General features: G+C 38.7%; 1 protein-coding gene and 1 long non-coding RNA gene across 5 annotated transcripts in view; one reads left to right on the top strand and one right to left on the bottom strand.

The window, feature by feature from the left end:
• CCDC146 (coiled-coil domain containing 146) overlaps positions 1-25,908 on the bottom strand; it is a 115,418-nt gene that overhangs the window by 37,746 nt on the left and 51,764 nt on the right. For all 4 annotated transcript variants that reach the window (XM_039239106.1, XM_039239107.1, XM_039239108.1 and 1 more), the window contains one exon: positions 2,370-2,452. In XM_039239106.1, coding sequence (XP_039095037.1) covers positions 2,370-2,452 — 83 coding nt within the window. The remainder of the gene's footprint in view (positions 1-2,369; positions 2,453-25,908) is intronic.
• LOC120236349 lies at positions 1,016-25,908 on the top strand. The gene is made up of 3 exons (XR_005529640.1): positions 1,016-1,074; positions 12,924-12,997; positions 25,694-25,908. It is a non-coding gene; the product is annotated as an uncharacterized LOC120236349 (long non-coding RNA).

The raw sequence follows: 25,908 nt of genomic DNA, 5'->3' as shown, positions 1-25,908 counted from the left end.
TTGATTCATGCATCCCAAAAATCCAACTGCCTCACATTAGCTATCTCTCCCGTTTGGAAGCAAGACCTTACCGGTGCCATTTCTGGTTTTAAAGCCAGCATGCCTCTTTGGTGCACACCCTCGCAAGGATCCTTGCCATGAGAAATCTTCAGGTTTCTCCTCATTTGCAGAGATGCCCAATGACTTGACGAAGGCTGTCTCATCTAAAGTTACCTGGTCCACCCATTTCTTCTAACGTTAATATGTCACTTGCTCAATAACATCCAGCAAAACATTTACTGGGACATAATATGTCCCAGGCACTAGGTTAGGTACCAAAAACTAACACAGCTATAGCGATAACACATATAATCTCTGTTAATGAAAGCTGGAGTTATTTCTTACAGTTCAGCTTCATCTTAATATATTTGGTAAATCCAAAGTGGCTTGATCTCCTTAACATGAGCGTTCAACTGTGGAGCTGTGAAGGGTTGTTGGTTTGTGCCACAGTGCCTGATTTCCCCCAGAAAGAAGGTGGACAAGGTGGTTAGGGCTCCAGCCAGAACAGAAATGGTAATTTGCCCACATGGATTTGGACTATAATGTCAGCAGAAGAGAACCGAACAACTTTTATAACGTGGTTCCTATGCAAAGCTCATTGAGTTTCAGTTCAGCGTTTCCAGGCTCCTTGTGCCCTTCCACAGCCCCAGCAGCAAGAACGGAGTCGATGGCTTCATGCCTTTCTCATCCCCCAGGCAGGAGGAATGGGAGAGGGAGGTGGGTGTTTGTCATCACAAGAGGGAACTAAAGGGTCAAGAGGAGGTAAAATGTGGGTAGAAGAAGGGAAGTAATGGTTTTGCAACACAACCTGGAAGTAGGAAGAAGTAACCAAAGCCATAGCCTTGGTCCTAGATGGCTGGCTGTCACTGGGGCCTGAGCAAGGAGGAAGCTGAATCAGCACCCCACAAGGCTTTCTGGGCTGGGCTCTTGATTAGAACTCTCTGGAGGGTGAGAAGTGTTGCAGTAGGACTTGTATCGGGAAAGAGGCTTGGAGGGATGTCCTGGGAACTGCACGGATTCCTCCCCGCCCCCCACGTAAGCAGTGTGAAGTATGTTGAAAAAGATTAGCAAGACTTTCCATCTAAATCCTCCAAGTTCCTGTGTCTTGAGAACTATGTGTCTACACTGGCAGTTGAGGCCAGTTGTAGGAAATGGAGGGACGAGGGTGAGGAGTTAGCTTGAGGCTGGCACAGAGGAAGAGGAGCCAGAGCTGGAGTATTGTTAGGAAACTGGAGGGGGTGAAAGTGAAGGGTGCATAGAGATGGAACTCTGTTCTTCTCCTAGTGCTTCACTTCTGCCTCATGCTCCCTTCCTCAAAGGAGCAAAATGACTCTGGGCAGGAAAAGAAGTAGGGCTAATGTTTGGATATTGGGGGACAGGATGGATGGAGAATGACAGGAGGAGTTTCTATCCATTGCTGCCTCTCCTTGGCTTTTGATGAAGGCAGCACACCAGGTTATGAGGAAGAGGTTACGGGGAAAAGGAAGAATGAGGCTGCGGAGTAGTAAGGAGGAGCAGCAGAACAGGATTTCCCTTCCTTCTTCACTCTCCTTCCCCCTTGATTCCCACTGGCTGATAGCAGGTGCTTAGGAAGCTTTGTGGAATTGTCCTGTGGAAGCCTGTTCTTCTCACATGCTGCTGATCATGACTCGGATAAAGAGAATGGCCTAGGGGAGGAGGAAGAGGTGAGACAACTGAAGTCTCAGCAGATGGAGCCTGGGGTTGTGCTAGTGTGTGATGGGGAAGCAAGAGACGGGGAGCACAGAATGCTACAGGAGTGCCCTGTAATAGATAATGTCAGTGCTTTACCAGCTGAACCACTTTCCCTTGGCCCACTCTGGGGGTCATCTGTGGCTTTGGTGGACAGTTAGGACCGACAGAGCTGTGTGCCTCTGCCTGAGAGCTTTCTCTAGCCATAGCAACTTGGCTTCTCAAAAGGCATGCTAGAAGTGCTAGGGGCTTCTCTCCCTAGGAGTAATCCTTGATCAACGATGGATGGAAATTAGTGGACAAATGTCCCAGTTTCCTTACCCTTCAGTGGGAGAGTTCTGAGGCGTGCTCTACACACTCATATGGTCCTCAGTGAGACTGGGCACCAGTTGGCCACAGTGTTAACCTGCAGATTAACACACCCCTGGCTGGATTCCTCCCTCCCCCATCTCACTTCCCCATTCTCCCACCATAATTTCTGGTATCACTTCTCAAAGTACTTGAACTCAAACCTTTGCCCCAGTGCTTGCTTTGGGGAGAATAAAAAACAAGCTAGGTCTCATCACAGAAAACAAATATAAATATGATAAAAGATGTCTCCACATCCGCAAATAGCATACCTTATCACGGTATCATGTAGCAAGGTGTACTTGGCCTTTAACTCTGCCATTCTGGTTCCGGGAAGTTTTCCCATAGCATGTAACTAGCAGAGAGAACACAAGGTCATGATTAGGCGTCACCCTCCTTATGCTTAAGGCAGAGATAAAATGGATATATGGATATCTTATAAGATCTCTCCAGTCAACATTAGAGAGGAAACACGCCAGGCAGGTGGTGTACTACAAAAACACTGGGTGTTTGGAGATAATAGTTCTAGTTCTCTTATGCCTTCAGTAAGCTGGAGGTTCCCAGGCGATGCTCTTACCTCTCTAGATGATGATTTCTTCATCTGTAAATTGAGGGAAGGAATTGAGTTAAGTTCTTCCAATTCTAAGAAAACATATTTCTACGTTTAGCAAACAGCCTGAATAGTGTAGATGTAAGTTTAAAACTTATATGACAGTTTGTAAGTTGAGAGACCTAATAAACTATTAGTAATAGCTGAGCATCTATTACAAGCAAGTGTTGTATATCAGTTATTTCAATGTCAAAGATGTTTTGTGAAGTAGGGATTGCCTCCATTTTAAAGTGAAGTTTAGAAAGATAAGTGATTTGTGTCAAAGTTACAGAGCTAGTTAAAGGCAGTGTCAGGATGTAAACCCAAGTGGTCCAGCCCTGAGAACCCACGACCGCTCCCCTGTACCAAAACCTCTCTGCCTCTACTGCCAAAAAAGTATGAGAGTTTATTTGGTACATAAAGTGCTATTATCTGTTCCTTTTTCATTTCGGGTAAAAGAATGATCAGAATTAGATGATTAATAGTAATGGACATCACAACGCAGCACGGAACACTGAAGTTTTACCACAATGTAGTGAACATTCGTATTAGGTTTACCTCAGCTGCTACTGATGTAGTATCAGAAAATGGAACTAAAGGAAAGATTTGTGTTTATCAACGCCTTGTGGTTCTTACCTCCAAAATATTTGCTGAATCCATCCATTCCCTTCTCCTTTCCCTGGTCCCGCTAGTCCAAGTGACATCCCATGAGAACAAAACCTCCACTGGCCCCTTTGCCTTCCCTGTGTCCACTTAGGGCCTTGTCTGTCTACTTTCAGGGAGAATTAAAAAAAAAAAAATCAAACAAGGTTTTGCTATGCTGGGTGTCCAAAATGCAAGTGAAATAGAATTAAAGACCCGGGGTGTGAGCCCTGAGGCGCTGTGTGACCCTGCTACTACCTTCCAGTCTCCTTTTCCAGCCTGCTTCTCAAGCTCTTAGTGCTCTAGCCACACCGGCTGCCTTTTATTTCTCTAATTGCACAAGTTGCTTTCCTCCTCTAGAGCCTGTGTGCTGGTCATTCCTCGCTCTTCCTTGGCTTCACCTCTATTCTTTCTTCATACCTCAGCTTAAATACCCATCTATAATCAGGCCTTCTCTCACTTCTAAATTAAGATAGATACCCACACACACCACTCACCCCAAAAGAATGCTGTACTTAACAACAGATGACATATTGCAATCTGTAGTAATAAATATATGTGACTAAAGAAATGTTACTTCTCAACTCGTATATAAGCACCATGAAGAAAGGGCCTAGGTTAGCCTGTTCTTCACTGAATCCTCAGCCAGCACAACCCCAGGCAGGGTGTAGGTGCTTGGCAAACATGTGCTGCATGAGCGAATGAATGAGTGTGGCTGACAAAATGTGACAGTCTGAGTCTCCACGGTAAGGTTTCATGGTCTCTCTACCCAAATCAGGGTAGAAAAAACATTGTTAAATGAGCTATGAAACCCTCCCTTTTTTGTGAAACTGGGAAAGGCACCTACAAGCTGGTACCAGACCTGGGTTCCAATCCTCACAACCCTCATTTTCTATATATAGGTAAACGTGTAAACAAGATTTTTAAAAAAGTTTTTATTTAAATTCCAGTTAGTTAACATACAGCATAATATTAATTTCAGGTGTACAATTTAGTGATTCAGTACTTCCCTTCAACAACCTATGCTCAACCCAAGTGTCCTCCTTAATCCCCATCACCTTTCAAACTTATCCCCTCTGGTGATCATCAGTTTGTTCTCTGTAGCTAAGAGTCTGTTTCTTGGTTTTCCTAGCTCTCTTTTCCCTTTGCTTAGTTGTTTTGTTTCTTAAATTCCATGTATGAGTGAAATCATATGGTATTTGTCTTTCTCTGACTGACTTATTTTGCTGAGCATAATACTTTCTAGCTCCTTCCATGTTGTTGCAAATGGCAAGTTTTCATTTTTTTATGGCTGAGTAACATTCCATTGTGTGTTTGTGTGTGTGTGTGTGTATACACACCACACCATATCTTCTTTATCCATTCACCAGTTGATGGACATTTAGGCTTTTTCCATACTTTGGCTATTGTCAATAGAACTGCTGTAAACATCAGGGTGAATGTGTCTCTTTGAATTAGTAATTTTGTATCCTTTAGGTAAGTACCTAGTATTGCAATCACTGATCAAGGATAGTTCAATTTTTAACTTTCTGAGGAAGCTCCATCCTGGGTAAACAAGATTTTTAAGCCCTTTGAGGAAGTTCTACTTCTCACTATATCAAGTATCTTAAAATGTATTCATATGCTGCCTTAAATATAATTTGCATGTAACTTAAGTGTTGAGTTGCTGTCCATAGGTTGGCCTAATGTTACATTTTATAGATATTTAATTAAACACATTTATTTTGGTTCTTCAGTTTTCTTTCTGTATTTTTGAGTTAATATGTAACTTACTTCAGATTCCAAGTATTTTCATTGGTTCCTAAAAACAGTGTAGGACATAGGTACTGTCCGTGCCTTTAAGGTCTAATATATTAAAAAAAAAGAAAAAACAACAACTGCAGAGGGGCACTCTTAAGGGAGAAGAATTACTGGGAAAAAGTTATGAAAGGGTAAGTGTGTGAATGTGTGTTTGCATGTCTATGTGTGTGATATGAAGACCATGTGGGGGCCAGCCTTGTCATTAGTCAACTGGGTAAGCCATTGGGTAAGGTAATTATGGACTCCTATGTTTAAAAACAAATATAGTATTTATAGTTTTGTTTTCAAGCTGAAAAGTTTTACCTCTCACCCACTGCCCTGCATGATGGAAGCAGAAGTAAATATGACATGGCTCTTACCCTAAAGTAGCTCACAGTCTGAGAAGATAGACACAAAAGAAATTACATAACAGTTACACTATGCACACTCGTTTTATTGGTAGCAAATAACTACATTTTAACTACGTTTGGTATTTGCAGTCATTTCTTTGATATCAGAAGTTAAAGCAAATAAGTAAAATTATAAATTACAGACCACTTCCGGGGGATGGAACTTCCAGAATGGTCACGCGTAGGGATTGATGAATCAATCCTCTCCCTCAAAGAAACAATTAATCTCACCAAAATTATCTAACACAGCCATTTGAAGTCCCTGGAAACTAACCTACGGGCACGCAAAAACTTTACATGTATGTATTTAACAAGAATCTGAAACTCGGTAAGAACAGTGGAAACGGTGGCATATGAACCATGAACTGCCTCCATGGCCCCTTGGTCCATGTTGTGGCAGAACTAATCCGGGCGGGCTTGCCTGGCAGTAAAGAGCCTGCATCTCCCCCACCTTCTTGCTGCTAAGGACCTGTTCAGGTGGGCGGGGCAAGGTTAAAAATAGAAAGGCAAGCATCTCTACATCAGAGACATCAGAGACTGTGCACTAAGGGGGAGATACACTGCACAGAATTAGTCCAGCCAAGTCGCTAAACAAATAAACAAATGAACAGCGATAACAAAAACATAACAGCCACAAGAAGCAGCCTGGGAAGATCCAGAAACCAGAGTTGTTACAATATGTTATCTAAAATGTCCAATTATCAACAAAAAATTATGAGTCCCTCAAAGAAATAGGGGGGAAAACGGCAAAAGCTCTTCGATGGGAGGAACAGGTATTGGACTTAACAAAGACTTCAAAGCAGCTATTATAAATAGGACCCAACAATGAAAGGAAACCATACTTAAAGAATTCAAGGAGACGATAATGACAGTTCATCAAATAGTGAAGATAAAGTAGAAGAATAAGAACTAATATCTTAAAATGATGTTCTTTGAGTAGTAAGAATGTATGGGTTTTATATTTTTATGTTTGCTTTTCTGTATTTTCTAATTTTCTATAACATACGTATTGCTTTTAATAATAAGAGGTTATTAAAACATGCTTGAAAACTATTGCTGTAAACAATAGGGATTCAGAGCAAAATTTCAAACTGAAGTGTGCCGTGATCAGATCTGACTGGCAGATACAGACAGATTCTAGGTCAGACTTAGTGAAAATTCAGCAGTGTTTTCCCTAAGTTAAGTCTTTTCTAATATACCAGTTAATGGAAGCCTAGTGGTAGGTGGCCAGGGATGTATGTTGGTGGGTTTTACGGCCACAGAAAAAGTAGGACAGCTAGAGAGGTTTCCTTTCCTACTTGTTTCCAACACTCCAGAAGCCATACTGCCTTTGATGCCTATGAATCTGTGAAGAAAGCTGGCAGGGCAAAACATCTGATATGTCTTTATAGTCTCTACATAAATTGGAAAAGGTGAAGTCATAGATGTTTAGGAAGAGGATTGATAAGCTATCTTTTATTTGATCTACTCTCCTAAAAACAAATCTCTCTTAAAAAAAAAAAAAGAAAAGAAAAGAAAAGGAAAAAGACCAAACTGTGAAGAAGGGATTTTAGCCTCCTTAAAAATAAAATTCTTAACCTGGATGTAATACTCATCAAACAGTGACTTTCTGTGAAATTGTAAGCTGTCTCCTAAAGCAGGTCTATCTCTGATTGGAAACTTCAGACTTAATTCTAGTATATGAAATGCTTCACTTATAAACATGGAAAAAATAGTTGCATTTTCACACTGCAAAATACAAATGGGCATAGAAAACAAGTTTGTCATGTTTTAAAAATGCAAGATCTAAGAAATAGAGCATAAGACCCAATTCAAATTGCCAAAGGGTATACATAAGGAAAGGTTAGATAGAATGTCATTAAGTTCATAAATATGATTGCACAATAGATACTTGTGTTACTGAATTGCCTTGTTGGTAATTGAGATTGGAAGGAAACATTTACTCTAGAGCTGAAAGTTTAACAAGAGTTCATGATTCATGGATAGCATGTAATGATATGGAAAAAATTTCAAAAATGGAAATTCTAGGACATTCCGAGGAAAGTAAGCACTTTCACCAAGTGAACTTATCTGGAAGGGGGTCAGCATGAGGAAACAATTAGGTGTTTGTGTGGGCGTCTGCAGGGCAACCCCAGTGGCCACAGTGATTAGCCTCCTCTATTCTTGTTGCCTCTTTGACATTACCTATTGGTTTGATCTTATCCTTATGAATAGTGGGCTTTGCGGGGGCGTGGGGCGGGGGGTGGAGTAGCATAAACTTGAAAGCGTAAATATCCTTACTATCCTTATCTCCCACTCACCCGCTCCCTTTCTCTACTAGAAATAAACAACATAGCCATTTGAAGCAGTTCCCAAATGTATTTGAGCTCTCAACAATGCTTCATCATGCCTTTTGTTTGACATTCCGCCTTGATTGTTATAGCAAACGGCACCTTTCCCTTACAGGTAACTCAATCACCAAACAAAATTAGGCCACCTGAACTCATCTACATCAACAGATCTGTTTATCTACAATCACACCCACCCTTAACTTCTTCCCCCAAATCTCAAAAATGACATCTTCCTTTCCTCTTGGTTAGGCAAACATATTCGTCTGTGTTTTCAAATATAGTGTGTCCTACTTCTTCCTAGACATTAAAGCATCAGTTATATACCTCCTTCTCCTTTATAATACATTTCTTCTTCTTAACCGGCTCAGCATAGCATTGTAGCCAAGTACATCACAAGTGGACTTTGATTGGAATTCCAGCTCTACTACCTTTTTTTTCCTTTTCAAATTCCAGTATAAGTTCTATTATTTTCAGGTGTACAATATAGTGACTCAACAATCCTAAATATTACTCAGTGCTCATCGTAAGTGCACTCTTGTTCCTTTATTTCCCCCAGCCCACTGCCTACCTCCCCTCTGGTAGCCATCAGTTCTCTTATTTGAGTCTGTGTTTTGGTTTGTCTATTTTTTTCTTTGTTTTGTTCAGCTCTATTACTTTTTGACTTTGTAACTTGGAGTATATTTAATCAAGCTGTGCCTCATTTTTTTTAGTTTGTAAAAGACAAAAAGACAAGGAGTCCCCATTTCATAAGTCTGTAGTGAGAACTACATGAATAATTACATATGAGGTATTTGGCATAGTATCTAGGATACAAATAAGAGCTTAATCAATGGCTTAATTATTATTATCATTATTGACATTATCCTCAACCTATGGATGTCCTTCTCATTTAAAAAACAACAAGAACAACAACACAGGGGCACCAGTGCAGCTCAGTGGAGCCTCAGACTCTTGATTTCGGCTCAGGTCATGAATCCCAGGGTTCTGGGATCGAGCACCACATCGGGCTCCACACTGAGCATGGAGCCTGTTTAAGATTCATATTCTCTCTCTCTCTCCTCTCTCTCCCCACATTTCTCCCCTTCCCCATCTGCCTCTCTCTCTCTCTTTCTCTCTCTCTTTCAAAAAACCCCCCAAAAACCCAAAACACACACACAAAAAACAAACAAAAACCACAATAACACAAAATCTATCCTGGATGCTGTGCTCCTCTCTCTCTCTCTCTGTCTCTCCTTCACTCTCATTTCAGCTTTCTTGAGGAGTCTCTGCTCTGTGTCTCCACTCCCTTACCTTCTGGGCACTCAGGGAGTCATAGTCACTGGCTTGCCAGTACTTCACCAAACTAATGGGCAGATGACTAATTTCTCTGGCTGATTTTGATATTTTTCTCTTAACCACTATTTTCCAGTAATTTGTTTATGATTTATCTTGATGTGGTTTTCTTCAGCCTGAGATTTGTTCAAAATTTTGGATCTGTGAGCTTATAGTTTTCATCAAGTTTAGAAAAATTTCAGATGTCAGTTTTTCAAATATTTTTCTGTACCCCCTCTCCTCTCCTTCTGTGATTAATTATTCATGTTTGGCCACTTGATGTCCACAGATCGCTGAAGTTCTCTTTTTTATCTTACACTCCTTTTTCTTTGTTTTATTTTGAATAGTGCCTATTGCTACATCTCAAAACCTACCAATCTTTTTTTCTTTAGTGTCCAATCTGCTATTAATCCCATCTAGTGAATTTTTCATCTCAGATACTGTATTTTTGATTTTTAGAAGTTTAATTTGAGTCTTTGTATAACTTTCTCTTTTCTCATTATGTTTGTGCTTCCATCCACCTTTTTCCAACATTAAAACGTGTATAATATCTGTTCTAATGTCCTTGTTAATTAATTCTGTTTCCGTGTCTACTCCATTGTTTGATTTTCCTCCTCATTTTAGGTCGTATTTTCCTGCTTCTTTGCATGCCTGACATTGTGAATGTTACGCTTTTGGGAAGTGGGTTTTTAAAAAATATATTTTTGGGGCATTGTGAGTCACACTTGAGTTTCTTGGAAACAGTTTGATCCTTTCAAGGCTTACTTGTAATCTTTGTTAAGGAAGTCTAGAATGATCTTTTGTTTAAGGCTAATTTGGCCCCACTGCCGAAGCAATACCTTTTCTATTCAGTGCCCATATGTTAGGAGGTCTTTCTGCCCTGATTTGGCTCTATGTGAGTTCTAGGTATTGTTCGATACCCTCCTCTCTGGGAATTTTTTCTCCAGCCTCAGCATTATCCTCCCTCACAAGCATGCACTAACCAATATTTCTCTGCGGGTCTCTGGAGCTTCCTCTCTGTGAAACCCTGCCCTCTCCTCACCAATATATTTTAGCCAACTTGGCTTCCATGAATCCCAAACTCTGTCTCCACAAATCAGCAAGATCACCGGGTTCTGCTTGGGTTCCCTCTCCCTAAGCTATCATTAATTGGAAACACTGAGTAGTGAGATGGGGCGATGATAGCTCTAAATTTATTTGTTTACCTACTACTCACCCCCGCCAAGATTACTGTTCTGTGCTATCTGTTGTCCAAAGTTTGAAACCCATTGTTTCATCTAATTTGATTTGATCTTTGTTGTGTAAGGTAGGAGGGGGGTATATCTTGTTCCTATTTCTCCATCTCAGTTGGAAATGGAGCCCCAGTGACCTCTTAATTATTATATTCAAATGACATTTCTCTGTCCTTAGGTTACTTGATAACTTTGTGACATTTATTACTATTGACTTATCATCATTCCAGGAGCGCTCTCCTCTTCCATTTCCTGTACTGTATCATCTCATGGTTCTCTCTCTTACTCTTCCGTTTTCTTTTCTGGTCCTCCCTTTAAAAGCTGGTGTCCTCCTGGATTTGGTCCTTATCCTTTTCCTCTTTTTCAATTACTTACTTTCCCCAGGGACTCTAATTTATTCCCCTAGTGTGAACTACCCTGATGGCCCCCAAACAGGGGAGTCTGCAGGCTGCTATTGGTCTGTTTAGAACTTGATTTGGGCAAGGGTCTTATAAGACTATGGGAGTTATGGTTAAAGAATAATAAATGTCTTCTTTGTCTAACACATGGAATACATGAAATTATTTCCTTAAACAGCACAATATCAACATTCAGTTATCGTGACCATTTTTTAGAGAGAAATGTATTATTGTGCAGCATTTCATCTATAGACTTTGCTGAACCAAATACTGTCAGATAGTTTTATAGAATAAACAGAATCTGTAACTCTTTACTGAGCACTAGATAACTAACCACTGCCTCTGACTTCAAGTCGTGTCTCTCTTGAGTCATGCTGCCAGCAAAACACAATTTAAAAACACAATTTTCATCTTGCTGTAAACCCTTCAAAGAATCCTATCACCTTCAGGATTAACTCTAGCCCAATTAACATGGCATACAAGGGCTTTCATTATCTGGCAGCCACCACCCTCTCCAAACCTGTCTCCTCCGTTTATGAACCTCCCATGACCATTTCACTTCTGGGTCATCTCCTGTGAATCGCAGAATGATGTCTTTCCCCTCGCCCCCAAAGATGTCCACATCCTAATCACTGACATTTTTAGAGATGTTTTACCATCATTATAGAGCAAAAGGGATTTTGCAGATGTGATTAAAAGTGTGGACCCTGAGATGTGGAGATCATTATGGATTACCTTCTGAGCCCCATGTAATCACAGGAGTCCTTAAAAGCAGAGGATCTTTCATCCAGATGGCCAACAGACATTCAACGACATTGAAAAGATGCTCAATGTCGCTCATCATCAGGGAAATACAAATCAAAGCCACACGGAGATAACACCTCTTACCAGTCAGAGTGGCTAAAGTGAACAAATCAGGAGACTCTAGATGCTGGTGAGGATGTGGAGAAATGGGCACCCTCTTGCACTGTTGGTGGGAATGCAAACTGGTGCAGCCACTCTGGAGAACAGTGTGGAGGTTCCTCAAAAAAATTAAAAATAGAACTACCCTACAACCCAGCAATAAAACTACTAGAAATTTACCCAAGGGATACAGGAGTGCTGATGCATAGGAGCACATGTACCTCAGTGTTCATAGCAGCACTTTCAACAATAGCCAAATCATGGAAACAGACTAAAAGTCCATCAACTGATGAATGGATAAAGAAGATATGGTTTATATACACAATGGAATACTACTTGGCAATTGAGAAAGAATGAAATCCTGCCATTTGCAGCAATGTGGATGGACCTGGAGGGCATTATGCTAAGTGAAATAAGTCAGTCAGAGAAAGATACCATATGTTTTCCCTCATATGTGGATCTTGAGAAACTTAACAGAAGACCATGGGGGAAAGGAAGGGGGGAAAAGTTACAAACAGAGAGGGAGGGAGGCAAACCATAAGAGACTCTTAAATACTGCGAACAAACTGAGGGTTGATGGGAGCTGGGGGAGAGGGGAAAGTGGGTGATGGGCATTGAGGAGGGCACTTGGGATGAGCACTGGGTGTTGTATAGAAGCCAACTTGACAATAAATTATATTTTTAAAAAAGCAGAGGATCTTTCCCGGCTGGGTTAGAGAGATGAAATGGAAGGAGGAGGAAATATTGGAAGTGTGAGAAGGACTTGACTTACCTGAGGAAGGGATCATAGGACAAGGAATGTGTGTAGCCTCTAGAAACTGGAAAAGGAAAAGACCAGATACTCTGGTAGAGCCTCCAGAAAAGAATGTGGACCTACCTAAACTTTGATTTTAGTCCATTGAGATCCATGTTGGACTTCCAACCTACAGAATTGTAAAATAATAAATTTGTGTTGTATAGGATACTGAGTTCGTGGTAATTGGTCATGAGAACAGTAGAAAACAAATACAGTTCCCAACCATACCATGCATGTTATATTCCCTTATCGTCAGTTTCTTCTGTCTCTTGTCCACTTGGAGAATTCTTATTCCCCCTTTTAAACACCTCAGTGGTCACCACCAGAGACATCACCAGGCAGAATTACTTCTTTTTCTATCTTTTTAGACGCATTTATTATTGTACTCATTGTACACTATTATCAAAATATGTTAAAACATGTTTCTTCCCTTCAGGCTGTGTACTCTTTGATGATGGAATCCCTACCCCTTTATTCATCTTCGAGCCCTAGCACATGGCATGGTATCTTGTAAGTTCTTGATAGTGTTCACTAAACTGTTTGATTTCAGCTTATCTTAAAATGAATGATGTAGTTGGAAGAACTCTTGTTCATTCTCTTCCTTTCGTTCCAAGCTCCCTGTCAGAGAAGGTGGGCATAAAAGAGGAAGAGAGTAAGGTAACTTGACCTGAACATAGACTCGAAAGAGCAGAGAATATGCTGTACAAAACCAGCTGCCTCGCCCACAGCTTCTCTCCACCCTTCTGTCTGGTTGGTCTGTGTGGCTGGCAGGTGCACCCGATGAGCAGAGAGGCCGGGGACTGTTCTCCCGCAGCTGTCGTGTTCCTCCTCTGGTGGCCGTCATAGGAATGTGAGGGGGAGGCTACCAGAGGCAAACAGGGCCTCCCAAGAGTTAAGGCATCACGTGCAGTGGACATTGTGGATGAGTAATGCAACTGCTTAGCCATATGTAAGACTTCATGTTAAGTTATAATAGCTTTAAGATAACGTGCAGCCAAATAAATAAAAAGCATGCCTAAACACGTACATGCTAAAGGATGGCCTTCCTTTAAAACATTCACATTTGTCCCCCTGAAACTGTGATGACAGGTTATCAATCATTTATACCTTGTTTAAAATTTTTCCCCTTTTCTTCCAAAGATCATGAGGACAAATGGTAGCAGGTTGGAGTGGTTCTGAGCCTGGGAGGCAGGAAACGAGCCAGATTCCTCTTCAAGAGCTTAATTAAGGTTCGCCTTAATCAAAGGGTGAACCAATGATTAAGAGCAAAGAGCCTAACTGGGCCAGAGACACGAGAGGCAGTCACGTAACATAACTGGAGTCAGGAAAAAGAGCCAGGTTAAAACCAGAACGATGAATGTCACAGAAGATGAACCAGAGGAGTAGGGGTTGGGGGCAGGGGTGGCATGGACCCCAGAAAGGATTGTGTTCCCAGCCAAATCTGACCCATCAGCTTTCAGTCTTTCACATCCAGAGGTCCCACCTCTAGTGCACCTTTAAAGATCTTGAGCGGGTTTAGGCAGTGAGAACCCTGAAACAAAACTGGGGCCCTCAAAGGCGAGAGCGTTTCTCACACAAAAGTTGTGAACGTATGAAGGTCATATCCACAGCCGGTCAGTTGTTCATCCCACTTTGTAGTTCACAGACCAGAGCCAGTACTCAGACCCTGCCCTAAGGGGCTGTCAGTGTAAATGTGGGTTGGACCCCAGGTCTGGCTGCTCTTTCTGCTGCTGAGTAGGTGTGGGCACCCACCTTTCCGGCCTCCTCCATGCACTGATAGCGCCGCCTCTCTCAGCTGGCTGTAGGCCAGGGATCCCCAGCTCTGGGCTGTGAGGTTACAGGTAAGGGATGTAACCTCTCCCCACAACAAAGAAACTTGGGATTTCTGGTGCCTGCCTTCCTGTTTTGAAGACACTTCTGCCCCATGGTGCTCTTGCCAGTATTCATAAGTAACAATTTATTTAGTGTAGACGCATCCAGGAAGCCATGGGCACCAGCAGCACCCTCCACTTCCCTTTCTAGCAGGCAGATTGTGACGGACAATAAAGCCTTTCACTGTTGATTGCAGAAGTGTTCTTTAAAAAAGAACAAAACCCCAAAGTTGCAGCTTGAATTTCCCCATTGATACCATAAAATGGAAACTTGGGAGCAGAATATGGGGATGTTTGAGTTCCACTCTTGTTTTTTTCCTCTTTTTTTCCAACAAGAACATTTTTTACTTGAAGCATACTTCAGAACACATGGTGCTAAGAGATATGTATAAAACACTTCATCCAAGAAAAACAGAATACACATTCTCTCTAAGTACACACAGAAGAATCCCCTGGTTATCACAAAAAAAGAGAAGCTTGGGAAAACTGAAATCATACCAGGTATATTTTCCAACCACAATGGTACAAAACTAAAGATGAGCAATAAAACAAAGCTGGAAAATCTATAATGTAAATATTAAATATTTAACATGTAAATATTATACGACACACTACTGCACCAGCAATGGGCCAAATAAGAAATTAAAGAGCAAATCAAAATATGTCTCAAAACAAAAGAAAAACATAGTATTCCAAAATCTATGGGATGCAGCAAAAGCACAATATTAGAGTGAAATTTATGCTATAAATGCTTGTAGTAAGAAAGAAAGTTCAAATAAACAACTTAATATTATACCATGAGGAACTAAGAAAAGAAGAAACTTAGCTGAAATTTAGTAGAGGAAGGAAATAATAAAGACATATCAGAAATAAAATAGAGACCAGAATAAATAATAACATAACATTGAAAGTAATGACCAGTTTTTAAAAAAAAAAAAATAAACAAAATTGCCAATGCTTTAACTACATTACCTAGGGAAGGAGAGAAGACTCAAAAACCACAATGAGAAATGGAAGAAAAAACAACACAACACATACCACAGAAATACATAGTGTGATCACAGAGCACTATAAACAAATATATACTAACAAATCAGATAACTTAGAAAAAAACACATGTTACCAAGATTGAATCATGAATCTTGAACCCAACAAATAGGACAGTTTTTTAGACAAATAACAAGAGTGAAAGTTGAATTCAGAATCAAAAATCTTCTAGCACAGAAAAGCCCAAGACCACATAGTTTAATTGGTGACTTCTATCAAAATACATTTAACAAAATAATGACAGTCTTAATCAAAATCTTACAAATAATGGAAGAGAGGGAGGAACACATTAAAAAATCATCCAGTGAGGCCAGTATTACCCTGATACCAAAGCAGGATTAAAAACAATACAAGAACAAAAAAGTCTAGTTTGTGTGATACAAGTCTAGTCCAGCTTTCTTTTGACATCCGTTTGCATTATAAATGTTTCTCCATCCCCTTGCTTTCAATCTGCAATTGTCTTTAGGTCTAAAATGAGTCTCTTGTAGGGGAGTTCTGCTCTTGTTAATTACTGGTGGGGGCTTTAAATCCTAGCAGGATGTTTAGACAAGCCATTTAATGTTTTATCCCAAGCATTTTATTCTTTTTTATTCTATTGTAAATGGAATTGTTTTGCAATTTAATTTTAAAATGTTTGTTGCTAGTGAGCAGAACCCATTCAGTTTTGTTCACTAAAATTATTAACCATGAAAATAGAGCTCAATCCTCATTACCCTGGTCAGCCTTTTTTGTGTTCTACAAATGTTTAAGTTAGGGCAGAATATCTTTGTTCACTTGTTCACTTGATGTATCCTGAGTATCTAGAATAAACTGACACTGAAGTGCACAAAAATATGTAATGAGTGAGGCCATTATATCTCATACGTTCCTCAAGTAGAGTACATATCTTGTCAGTGCTGAAGTCTTGCTCGCATGTCTGTCCACCAGATGAAAAATTCTCTGAAGGCAGGCATCATTCTCGTGTCCCAAGAACCTTGTATAGTATGTGACACAGGGCAGGTACTCAGCACATGTCTGAAGAAGCTATCAGTATGTAGTAGAGTTGGGGTGTGACATGAAGGGTTAAACATACCACAAAAGGAAATTTCAATATATAAGTTTCCCTCTCCACATACACGTGTGAATTGGGCCAAAATGATCATCAAGGACATCACCACAAGAATATAAAGAAGTCTAGAAGGAATACCAGCAGCCTGAAGGGCGTTTGTGTGTGTGTGTGTGCATGTGTGTGTATGTGTGTAAAGGTAAGAAGATATAAACCTGATACTGATTGTGACAGATTTATGGATTGGTTGACTGTGTGTGGAATACCCATTACGTATACAGGCTGGAATGGAATAGTAAGTGTCTTGGAAGAGAAAATTTGTCACACATTTTCTCCTGACAGCATGCTACCCAGAGGAAGTCTTCTGTTCAACATCATCTACCTCTGACAGTGCATCACTCTGCCATGGTTGATATTAATAGCTTCAGGAGGTTGGTGGGCCAAATTTAAGTACCGGAGAGATTCAAATCCATAAATAAAGCAGAATATCTAATACATAAATATTTGAATCCTAACAAAAACTCTTTGAAGGGCAAGATAATAGAATTTTTAAATAACTAAATGGGTATCATAAAGTGTTACATTTAAACATAAGGTTAGATCCTAAGAATCTTCTTGAATAATGTACTAATATGAACCGCTTAGTGACCTTATAAATTTTTTGAAATACTGTAATTGAATGGGAACAGATGGATAGCTATTACCCATGGCAATTATGTAACAAATTATCCTGGAATTTCCTCAGAAAAGGGTGGAATATTCAGAAATTAACATAGTTTTCCAAGAAATCTGGTTTTTATGATATTTGGAGACAGTTTGTTAGCTTGTCTTCATTTTGGGCAAAGGAAATAAAGCCATATAATACCACCAAGCATAATTTTAACTTTCTTCACTTGATACCAACTTTGATACCAAGCAAAATAAAAACAAATGAAAAACAAAAAAGTTAAAAAATAGATTGTAACAAACATTTCACCAAACACAGCTGTTTCCAGTTCACTAAGTCAACTATTACAAAACATTTTAATGTGCCTTCTGGCAAACAGAAATAGCCTCATTTCATGAAAATGCCACATTTCCAATTATTTCTGATAGCTTGTAACAGTTTAAGGATATGCAACCATTTCTACAGATTTCTTTTCATTCCTTTTTTTTTTTCATTTCTACAAATTTCTGTATCAGGACACTACCTACTCTTTAAATATATATCAAATAGGCCTTAATCCATGTCCTAACAGCATATTTCACAAGAGCAAACTAGTAGCCAATAGTTTAAGTACACTCTGCAGATGTTTTTAGTATGTACAATTTAAAAATAAAATTAGAGAATTAGTTGGCAATATTTAAAATTGGTAGATTTTTACATAAAAATGGAATTTTCAGCTTCTGTTGAAAAATTGCTGGATTTGATGACACTGGATTCATATTCCAGTGTTGCAACAATCAATTGGCATTTAGCAGAGGCTGACTTTCAGAGATACTAAAAGAGTATCTTTTAAAAAAAGAACAGTTTGCCCCACCCATGCAATGCATGGCCTATGTACTAACACCTAGGCTGTTTCAATCATTTATGTTACTTTCATGGACCTTGTAGGCATTTGAGATTGGAACTCTGTACATATTTTGTGCATATATATATATATATATATATATCAAGGTAGAAAATAGTCAACTGATTAAAAGAATGGCTCCATTCATAAAACTCCTGCACAAACCTTTTGGAATGTTGTATTCCTGGGCGGTGTGTCTGTCTTTTGCCTACTTGTGTAGCTACTGGAGCCCAAGAGTGTCTGACTGCATCATCTGAGGTTTAGAACCTAACACTTTAAAATTTGAGATTTTTTTACTGTTTTTCCATTTCAGCTCGTGATAATTTTATGAAATAAACTTGAATCTGACAATTTTTAAACTAATTGAGATACTTAAAATTCATTTAAAATGAAATATTATATTATTTGGATGTTGAAATGTGTTTTCATTTCAGTAAAACACCATGGGACAAAAATAAGCTGAAAAGATTATGAAAACACTGTGGAAAAATGTATCAGTCAGTTAATTTTGTTGGGGCCAAAACACAGGAAATATTCAGTTAACATAAGTGAATTCTATTTTTCATTCATTCATTCATTCACTCTTTCATTCATTCATTATTCATTCATTCATTATTATGAAATTAATAAGACCCAAGATAGGTACAGTTAACTTAGGCTGTCATCAAAGAACGAGGCTTCTCTGTGCCTGCTTCCTCATCCTTATGGTCACAAAATGGCTGCTATCCCTGTGGAAAGTCTGCCTTTCAGAAAAGTAGCAGCACAAAGGGTAAAGAGAACAAAACCTCCTTTTTTTTTTTTTCCAAGATTTTTGTTTTCTTATTCAGGAAAGTCTTTTTTTATTACTTTTTAAATTTACTTTTTAATTAACATAAAGGACTTTAAAAAAAAATCTACAGATAATATCCTTGCAGTTAATTATCCCTTTGGTCCTGTACTTTAGAACTTGACAAAAAAATTATAATTTGTAAGAGAAGTGCAGATAAATTCCAAACAACTAACTCCAATAGTTACCATTTTAGTGGAAGTTTGAGCCAAATAGGAAGTGAACATCCAGTAATGTAATCAAATGAGAAAATTATTTCCAGGCAAGTCAGGCACCAGCACACTAGAGATCTCAACAGGGGAATTATAAGGACAAAAAGAATTTATTCAGAAATAGCATAACTTATGACTTGCGGTAAGATGGAAGACTGGATATTCCATTAAGGTAGGAACGAGTTCCATTTCTCCCATCACTGTATCTCCAAGGTCTGCCCCATGCGGAACTCACAAATACTTGAGCAAGTGAAAGAAAGAACACATGTGACTGCTTAGCAAATAATAGTCTTTCAGTAAATATTTACTAAATAAATGAGCAATTGCTGAAATGAATTTATTTAATAAATATTTACCAAGGAATGAATACACAAAGTACAAGTTAATCATTCTTCTTTTTTATCTCTTATTAAAAGTAATGCTTGGGAAACAAAAGCAAAAACGAACTATTGTGACTTCATAAAAATAAAATACTTCTGCACAGTGAAGGAAAAAATCACCAAAACTAAAAGGCAACCAATGGAATGGGAGAAGATATTTGCAAATGACATATCTGATAAAGGGTTAATATCCAAAATCTATAAAGACTTACCAAACTCAACATCCAAAAATAATCCAGTTAAAAAATGGGCAAAAGACATGAATAGACATTTTACAAAAGAAGACATCCTGATGGCTAACAGGCACATGAAAAGATGCTCAACATCACTCATCATCAGGGAAATGAAAATCAAAATTACAATGGGATATCACCTCACACCTGTCAGAATGGAGAAAATTAACAACACAGGAAACAACAGGTGTTGGTGAGGATGCAGAGAAAAACCGAACCGTCGTGCACGGTTGGTGAGAAGGCAAACTGGTGCAGTCTCTGTGGAAAACAGCATCAAGGTTCCTCAAAAAGTTAAAAATAGAATTTATGATCCAGCAATTGCACTTACAAGGTATTTACCCAAAGGATACAAAAATACTAATTCAAAGGGGTACATGCACCCCGATGTTTATAGCAGCATTATCAATAATAGCCAAATTATGGAAAGAGCCCAGATCCCCATCGACTGATGAATGGATAAGAATGTACATACATATGACGGAATATTACTCAGCCATCAAAAAGAAAGATATCTTTCCATTTGCAATGACTTAGATGGAGCTAGAGAGTAGCATGCTAACCGAAATGAGTAAATCAGAGAAAGAAATACCGTGTAATTTTACTCCTTTGTGGAATTTAAGAAACAAAACAAAAGAGCAAAGGGGGGAGGAAAGAGGCAAACCAAGAAAACAGACCCACCCTTAACTATGGAGAACAACTGATGGGTACCAGAGAGCGTTGGGTGGAGAGAGTTAAACAGGTGATGGGAAGGCAGCTCTGCTTACTACTTTCCCACTAATGTACATAGGTGTTGGGGATTAAGGAGTGCACTTCTCGTGATGAGAACTGGATATTGTATGGAAGTGCTGGGTCACTCATTTGTACACCTGAAACCACTATTACATGTATCGTAACCAACTGAAATTTAAATAAAAACTCAAGAAAAAGTAATGCTTAACATTATTGAAATATTGCTATGTGTCATATGTTTTATGTATATTGTCTCATTTAGTCTTCACAATTACCTTATGAAATAAGTATTACAATCCAGATTTTAAAAAATATTTTTAAAAATTTATAAAATTTTATTAACTTTTATTTTAACAACAACAGCAACCAAACTCAAGACGGTTGAGAAACTTGACCAAGTTTGTCACAAACCAAGTTTGTGACCAAGGTCACAAAGCTGGTAAGAAACCTTGCAGGGATTTCACCACAGTCCTAGTCTGTCCATCATTTTTGTGAACTAAGGAAGCTCAGAAATGAGTAGCAAAGTCTTGCTGATGGCATGGAGACAGTGTGAAACATTTAGAGAACTTAAGGAAATATAGATTGGCAAACATGAAATACCATGCAGAGGTGGATGATATCCATGAAAGGGTACTGTGTCAAATTGATGCTGTGAGGAAGGATGGGCGAAGAAGGCATACTAGTTATTTTCGATATCACTTATAGTGTGAAACCAAGAGACAGTAGTCAAAATTACTTATAAGAAAGAGGGAGGAGCGCCTGGGTAGCTCTGTCAGTTGAATGTCTGACTTGGGCTTAGGTCATGATCTCATGGTTCCTGAGTTTGAACCCTGTAGTGGGTCTGCTGCTGTCTCGGAGCAGAGCCCACTTCAGATCCTCTGTCTCCCTCTCCCTCTGCCTCTTCCCCATGAATACTCTCTCTCTCTCAAAAATAAATTAAAAATTTTTTTAAAAAGAAGGAAAAGGGTATGATATGATAGTTTGAATATAAAGATAACCATTATAACAAAAGCACAGATCTTCCTAAATTCCAGAAGCACAGACATATACAAATATAAAGGAAAGATAAACCTTGAAATAGAATTATATTCTAGAAAGAGACAGGGATCAGGGTGGAGGGACTGGGGATAAAAGTTAGAATTCTTCGAATATACTTTGTTTTTGGAGAGATGATGTAGAACATTTAAAATTTAAAAGGAATTCTAAAAATTGAAAACAAAATAAATCGATCAAACATAGTTATGTATCAGGTTAGTGCATAATTGCACAATCATAAAGAAAAATGTATAGGACAATTAGAGAAATATGGATACTGACTGGATATCTGATGATATTAAGGGATTTTTGTTGGGAGAGAATAATGATGGCATTGTGGCTACAATGTAAGGGAATTCTCACCTTTTAGAGATACATATGGAAATGTTTATAAATAAAATTCGTGGATAATTTAGGGATTTGCTTCACAATAACCTGGAATTTGGTGGTGTAGGAAATGAATGGGGGATGAAGCAAGATTGGCCATAAATTGAAGCTAGGTTATGGGCACTCAGGTTAATTGCGTAATTTTCTTTACTTTTGTATAGGTTTGAAAAATGTCATTAAAGGGTTATACATTTCTTGATAACCAGAAGTGCCAGAGTTTAGATATCCAAGTGAGTGTTGATGTAAAATACTTTAAAGGTTATCAACTTAATCAAATAGTGTTATGTTGTGTCTATATATAATTGTATATGATAAAAATTATTATACTTAATGATCAGAACAAACAACTTTGCTTTTAAACAAAGTCCCTATCAATTGGCTTGATTTCCTATCTTAGTCACCAAACTTAGCCTACAGAGAGCTAAAAGAACCTTTGGCTCTCCTCAAAACCCACATCTATCCTCAGAGAATGAATACTTGCCTGTCAAAGAGGTGATGAAAAGAACTTGCCAAAGAGCTAGAATAGACTATATTCAACTAGTTTAAAAAGAAAGCATAAAGGAATAAAATTCACATTTTGATACTTTGAATATGGTTCTGAATTTCTCATTAGAGACAACACCTTATTCCATGGAAGACAAGAGAGTGTTAGCAATAATTAGTATCACATCAAAGGTTTTCACTGAGGGTATCCTTATCCTGAGCATTGAAAAAACAGATGGTGTAATTATCAGTGCGTTGTAAACTGTCGTGGATTTACAAATGGGTTATTGAAGAGATGAATAGAATGTTAGTCTTACACACAAACTTTTGAGAAAATGTGAACAATCTATAGTGCTTGGATGAGGTTTCAGTTTAAGAGTTAACATACACATAGTAATATCTGCCAGAAAAATGCAGTAGGGGCCTTGGATATGCTCTCATTTAATTCTTCAAATAATCCTGTGTCACAGAGAGGCTAAGGAGAGAAACGAGGGTTCAAATTTCCTGTGACTCCAGAGTCCCTCCTCTTTTCATTCTGCTGCTCTGCCTCCTGCCATGTTAGCTAGAATCAGACAACAAAGCTGACAGGCCTAATACTAACTATTGATAATTTATTATCTTTAAAAACACGAGTTTCAAACAATCACATTTCAGTTCCATCACGTTTAATTATAGAACACTGGAGGCATTCCCATTAAAGTCAGAAATAAGGCAAGGAAGGGTGCCTGATAAGAGCATGGTCATTGAATATGATTCAGAAAATGTGTACCAAGGCATTTAGACAAGAAAACGATGTGTGTATACGTGAGAAAGGAGAATGATCATTATTTACATCTGATATAAATGGCTCCATGAAAAATACAAAATAATGTTATAGTGCAATAAGGTGACCATTTATAAGATAAATTTACAAAAATATAGCTTTCTTTTTTAAATTTTTAAAAAAATGTTTATTTTTGAGAAAGACAGGGTGCGAGCAGGGAGGGGCAGAGTGAGAGAGGGAGATACAGAATCTGAACCAGGCTCCACGCTCTGAGCTGCCAGCACAGAGTCCGACACAGGGATAGAACTCGTGAACTGTGAGCTCATGACCTCAGCCAAAGTCTGGATGCTCAACCGATTAAGCACCCCCCCAAAATATAGCTTTCTTAATAAGTTTGAAAACTTATTGAAGAAACAATCTCATTTGTAATAGCAATGGGAAAGGTAAAAAAAAATCTGGAAATAATCGTTAGGAATGTGAAAATTTGTATATAGAAAACTACAGATACATAGGGAAATGTAAAAGTAGATTTGAACAAATGTCTGAGGATGACAAAAATTCTTTAAAATAGGCCATTTACCTCTATAATCAATAGAATTTCAGAACATAAAAGATGATTATAAAGTACAGTTGAAACAAATTTTATAAAAGGAAGACTGTTAAGTGTGAAATTTCCCTTTCAGATTTAAGATGTATTCTAAACCTATGAGATTTATTTTTTTAGTTTATTGTCAAGTTGGTTTCCATATTAATACCCAGTGCTCATCCCAACAAGTGCCCTCCTCCATGCCCATCACCCCCTTTCCCCTCTCCCCCACCCCATCAGCCCTCAGTTTTGTTCTCAAGTATTCAAGAGTCTCTCATGGTTTGCCTCCCTGCCTCTCCCCAGCTATTTTTTCCCCTTCCCCTCCCGCATGGTCCTCTGTTAAGTTTCTCCTCTTTCACTTATAAGTGAAAACATATGGTATGTGTCTTTCTCTGCCTGACTTATATCGCTCAGCATAACACCCTCGAGTTCCATCCACATTGCTACAAATGGCCAGATTTCATTCTTTCTCATTGCCAGGTAGTATTCCATTGTGTAGATAAACCACATCTTCTTGATCTGTTCATCAGTTGATGGACATTTAGGCTCCTTCTATGATTTGGCTCTTGTTGAAAGTGCTGTGTGAACATTGGGGTACATGTGCCCCTATGCATCAGCACTCCTGTATCCCTTGGGTAAATTCTTAGCAGTGCTATTGCTGGGTCACAGGGGAGTTCTATTGTTAGTTTTTTAGGAACCTCCACACTGTTTTCCAGAGGGGTTGCACCAGTTTACATTCCCACTAACAATGTAGGAGGGTGCCCGTTTCTCCACATCCTCGCCAGCATCTATAGTCTTCTGATATGTTCATTTTAGCCACTCTGACCTGCGTGGGGTGGTACCTCAGTTTGTTTTGATTTGCATTTCCCTGATGGTGAGTGATGCTGAGCATCGTTTCATGTGTCTGTTGGCCCTCTGGATGTCCTCTTTGTTGAAGTATCTGTTCATGTCTTTTGCCCATCTCTTCACTGGCTTGTTTGTTTTTCAGGTGTGGAGTTTGGTGAGTTCCTTATAGATTTTGGATACTAGTTGATATGTCATTTGCAACTATCTTTTTTCATTCCATCAGTTGCCTATTAGTTTTATTGATTGTTTCCTTTGCCATGCAGAAGCTTTTTATCTTGATAAGGTCCCAATAGTTCATTTTTGCTCTTGATTCCCTTGCCTTTGGGGACGTATCAAGTAAGGAATTGTTGCGGCTGATAAACTATGAGATTTAAATAGTAAATTGGGGCACAAGGTGTTTTAAAACAATAATTATTTTAAGAATTTATACTCTAAGCCAGACAACACAAACAAGCATACACAGACAAATGAGAAAAAATTATGGATACAGATTCGTATATGTTGAAGAAATTGTCTGAATCATTTTCATGCACAGCAAGGCATGTGAATGGCACATTTGGGAATTCCCAATTATTTTGAAAGATGTGAAGAAACCGTATTGCTTTCTAAAATCCCAGCATTATACTAGGAAAGTTTTAATATGGGTAAACTATATTTTGGTGGCATTATTATATAATCTAATGACAAATTAAGATTATTATACACATCAATCCAGAATTTGCTAGAATAGTTAGTCGGGAAATTGGAAGACCCAAGCAGCCTTGGTCAGGCTTGGACAGATCATTTAGCTTTTCCTAGACCTGTTCACTCATCTCTAAAATGAAGGCGTTGGTCTTCATAACATGAAACATCATTTCCTGAGGTTTATGGCACGGTGAAAAACTTGCAATTGCAGTTTAATGTTAAAGTTCCTTTAGTAAATTTACCAAACACTATTTGTTCTAAATATTTTATATCAATTGCTGGAATATATGTTTAGTATATGCACCTTCCCCCCGAGAGTGTTATTTTGCTATTTGCTGTAGTACTGGTGTTCCAAAATATGAAAAACTCAAGAAATCACAAGGAATTAAGTCTTTATGAAAGTGAACAATTCCACAACAAAACTCCTTTAAATATTTGGAAATTGGGTGTGCTGGCTAAATGCTCACACTGTTTGTCCTATTAAGCTGTTTAGAACTCATATGTCCTAAAAGTTTATTTTACTTTGCAGATGGACATCGTAATAATATAACCTGGAGCAACTACTGACACACCTGGCCACTGTCAGAGTGATGGAGGAGGCGTTCATCTTTGGTGCCCTAATGCTCTGAATCCAACCTTATCCTATATGTTCTCTCAGTAGCCATTCCAGAAAGGAAAATCCTATAAAATTTGCTTCACGTGTAGATTTACTGATCTTCATTAAACAAAAGATTGTGACACATT

The sequence above is a fragment of the Hyaena hyaena genome, unplaced genomic scaffold (genome assembly GCF_003009895.1).
Source record: "Hyaena hyaena isolate Hyena2069 unplaced genomic scaffold, ASM300989v1 scaffold_152, whole genome shotgun sequence".
Lineage (NCBI taxonomy): Eukaryota > Metazoa > Chordata > Mammalia > Carnivora > Hyaenidae > Hyaena > Hyaena hyaena.
This window is presented reverse-complemented; position numbering and strand designations above follow the sequence as displayed.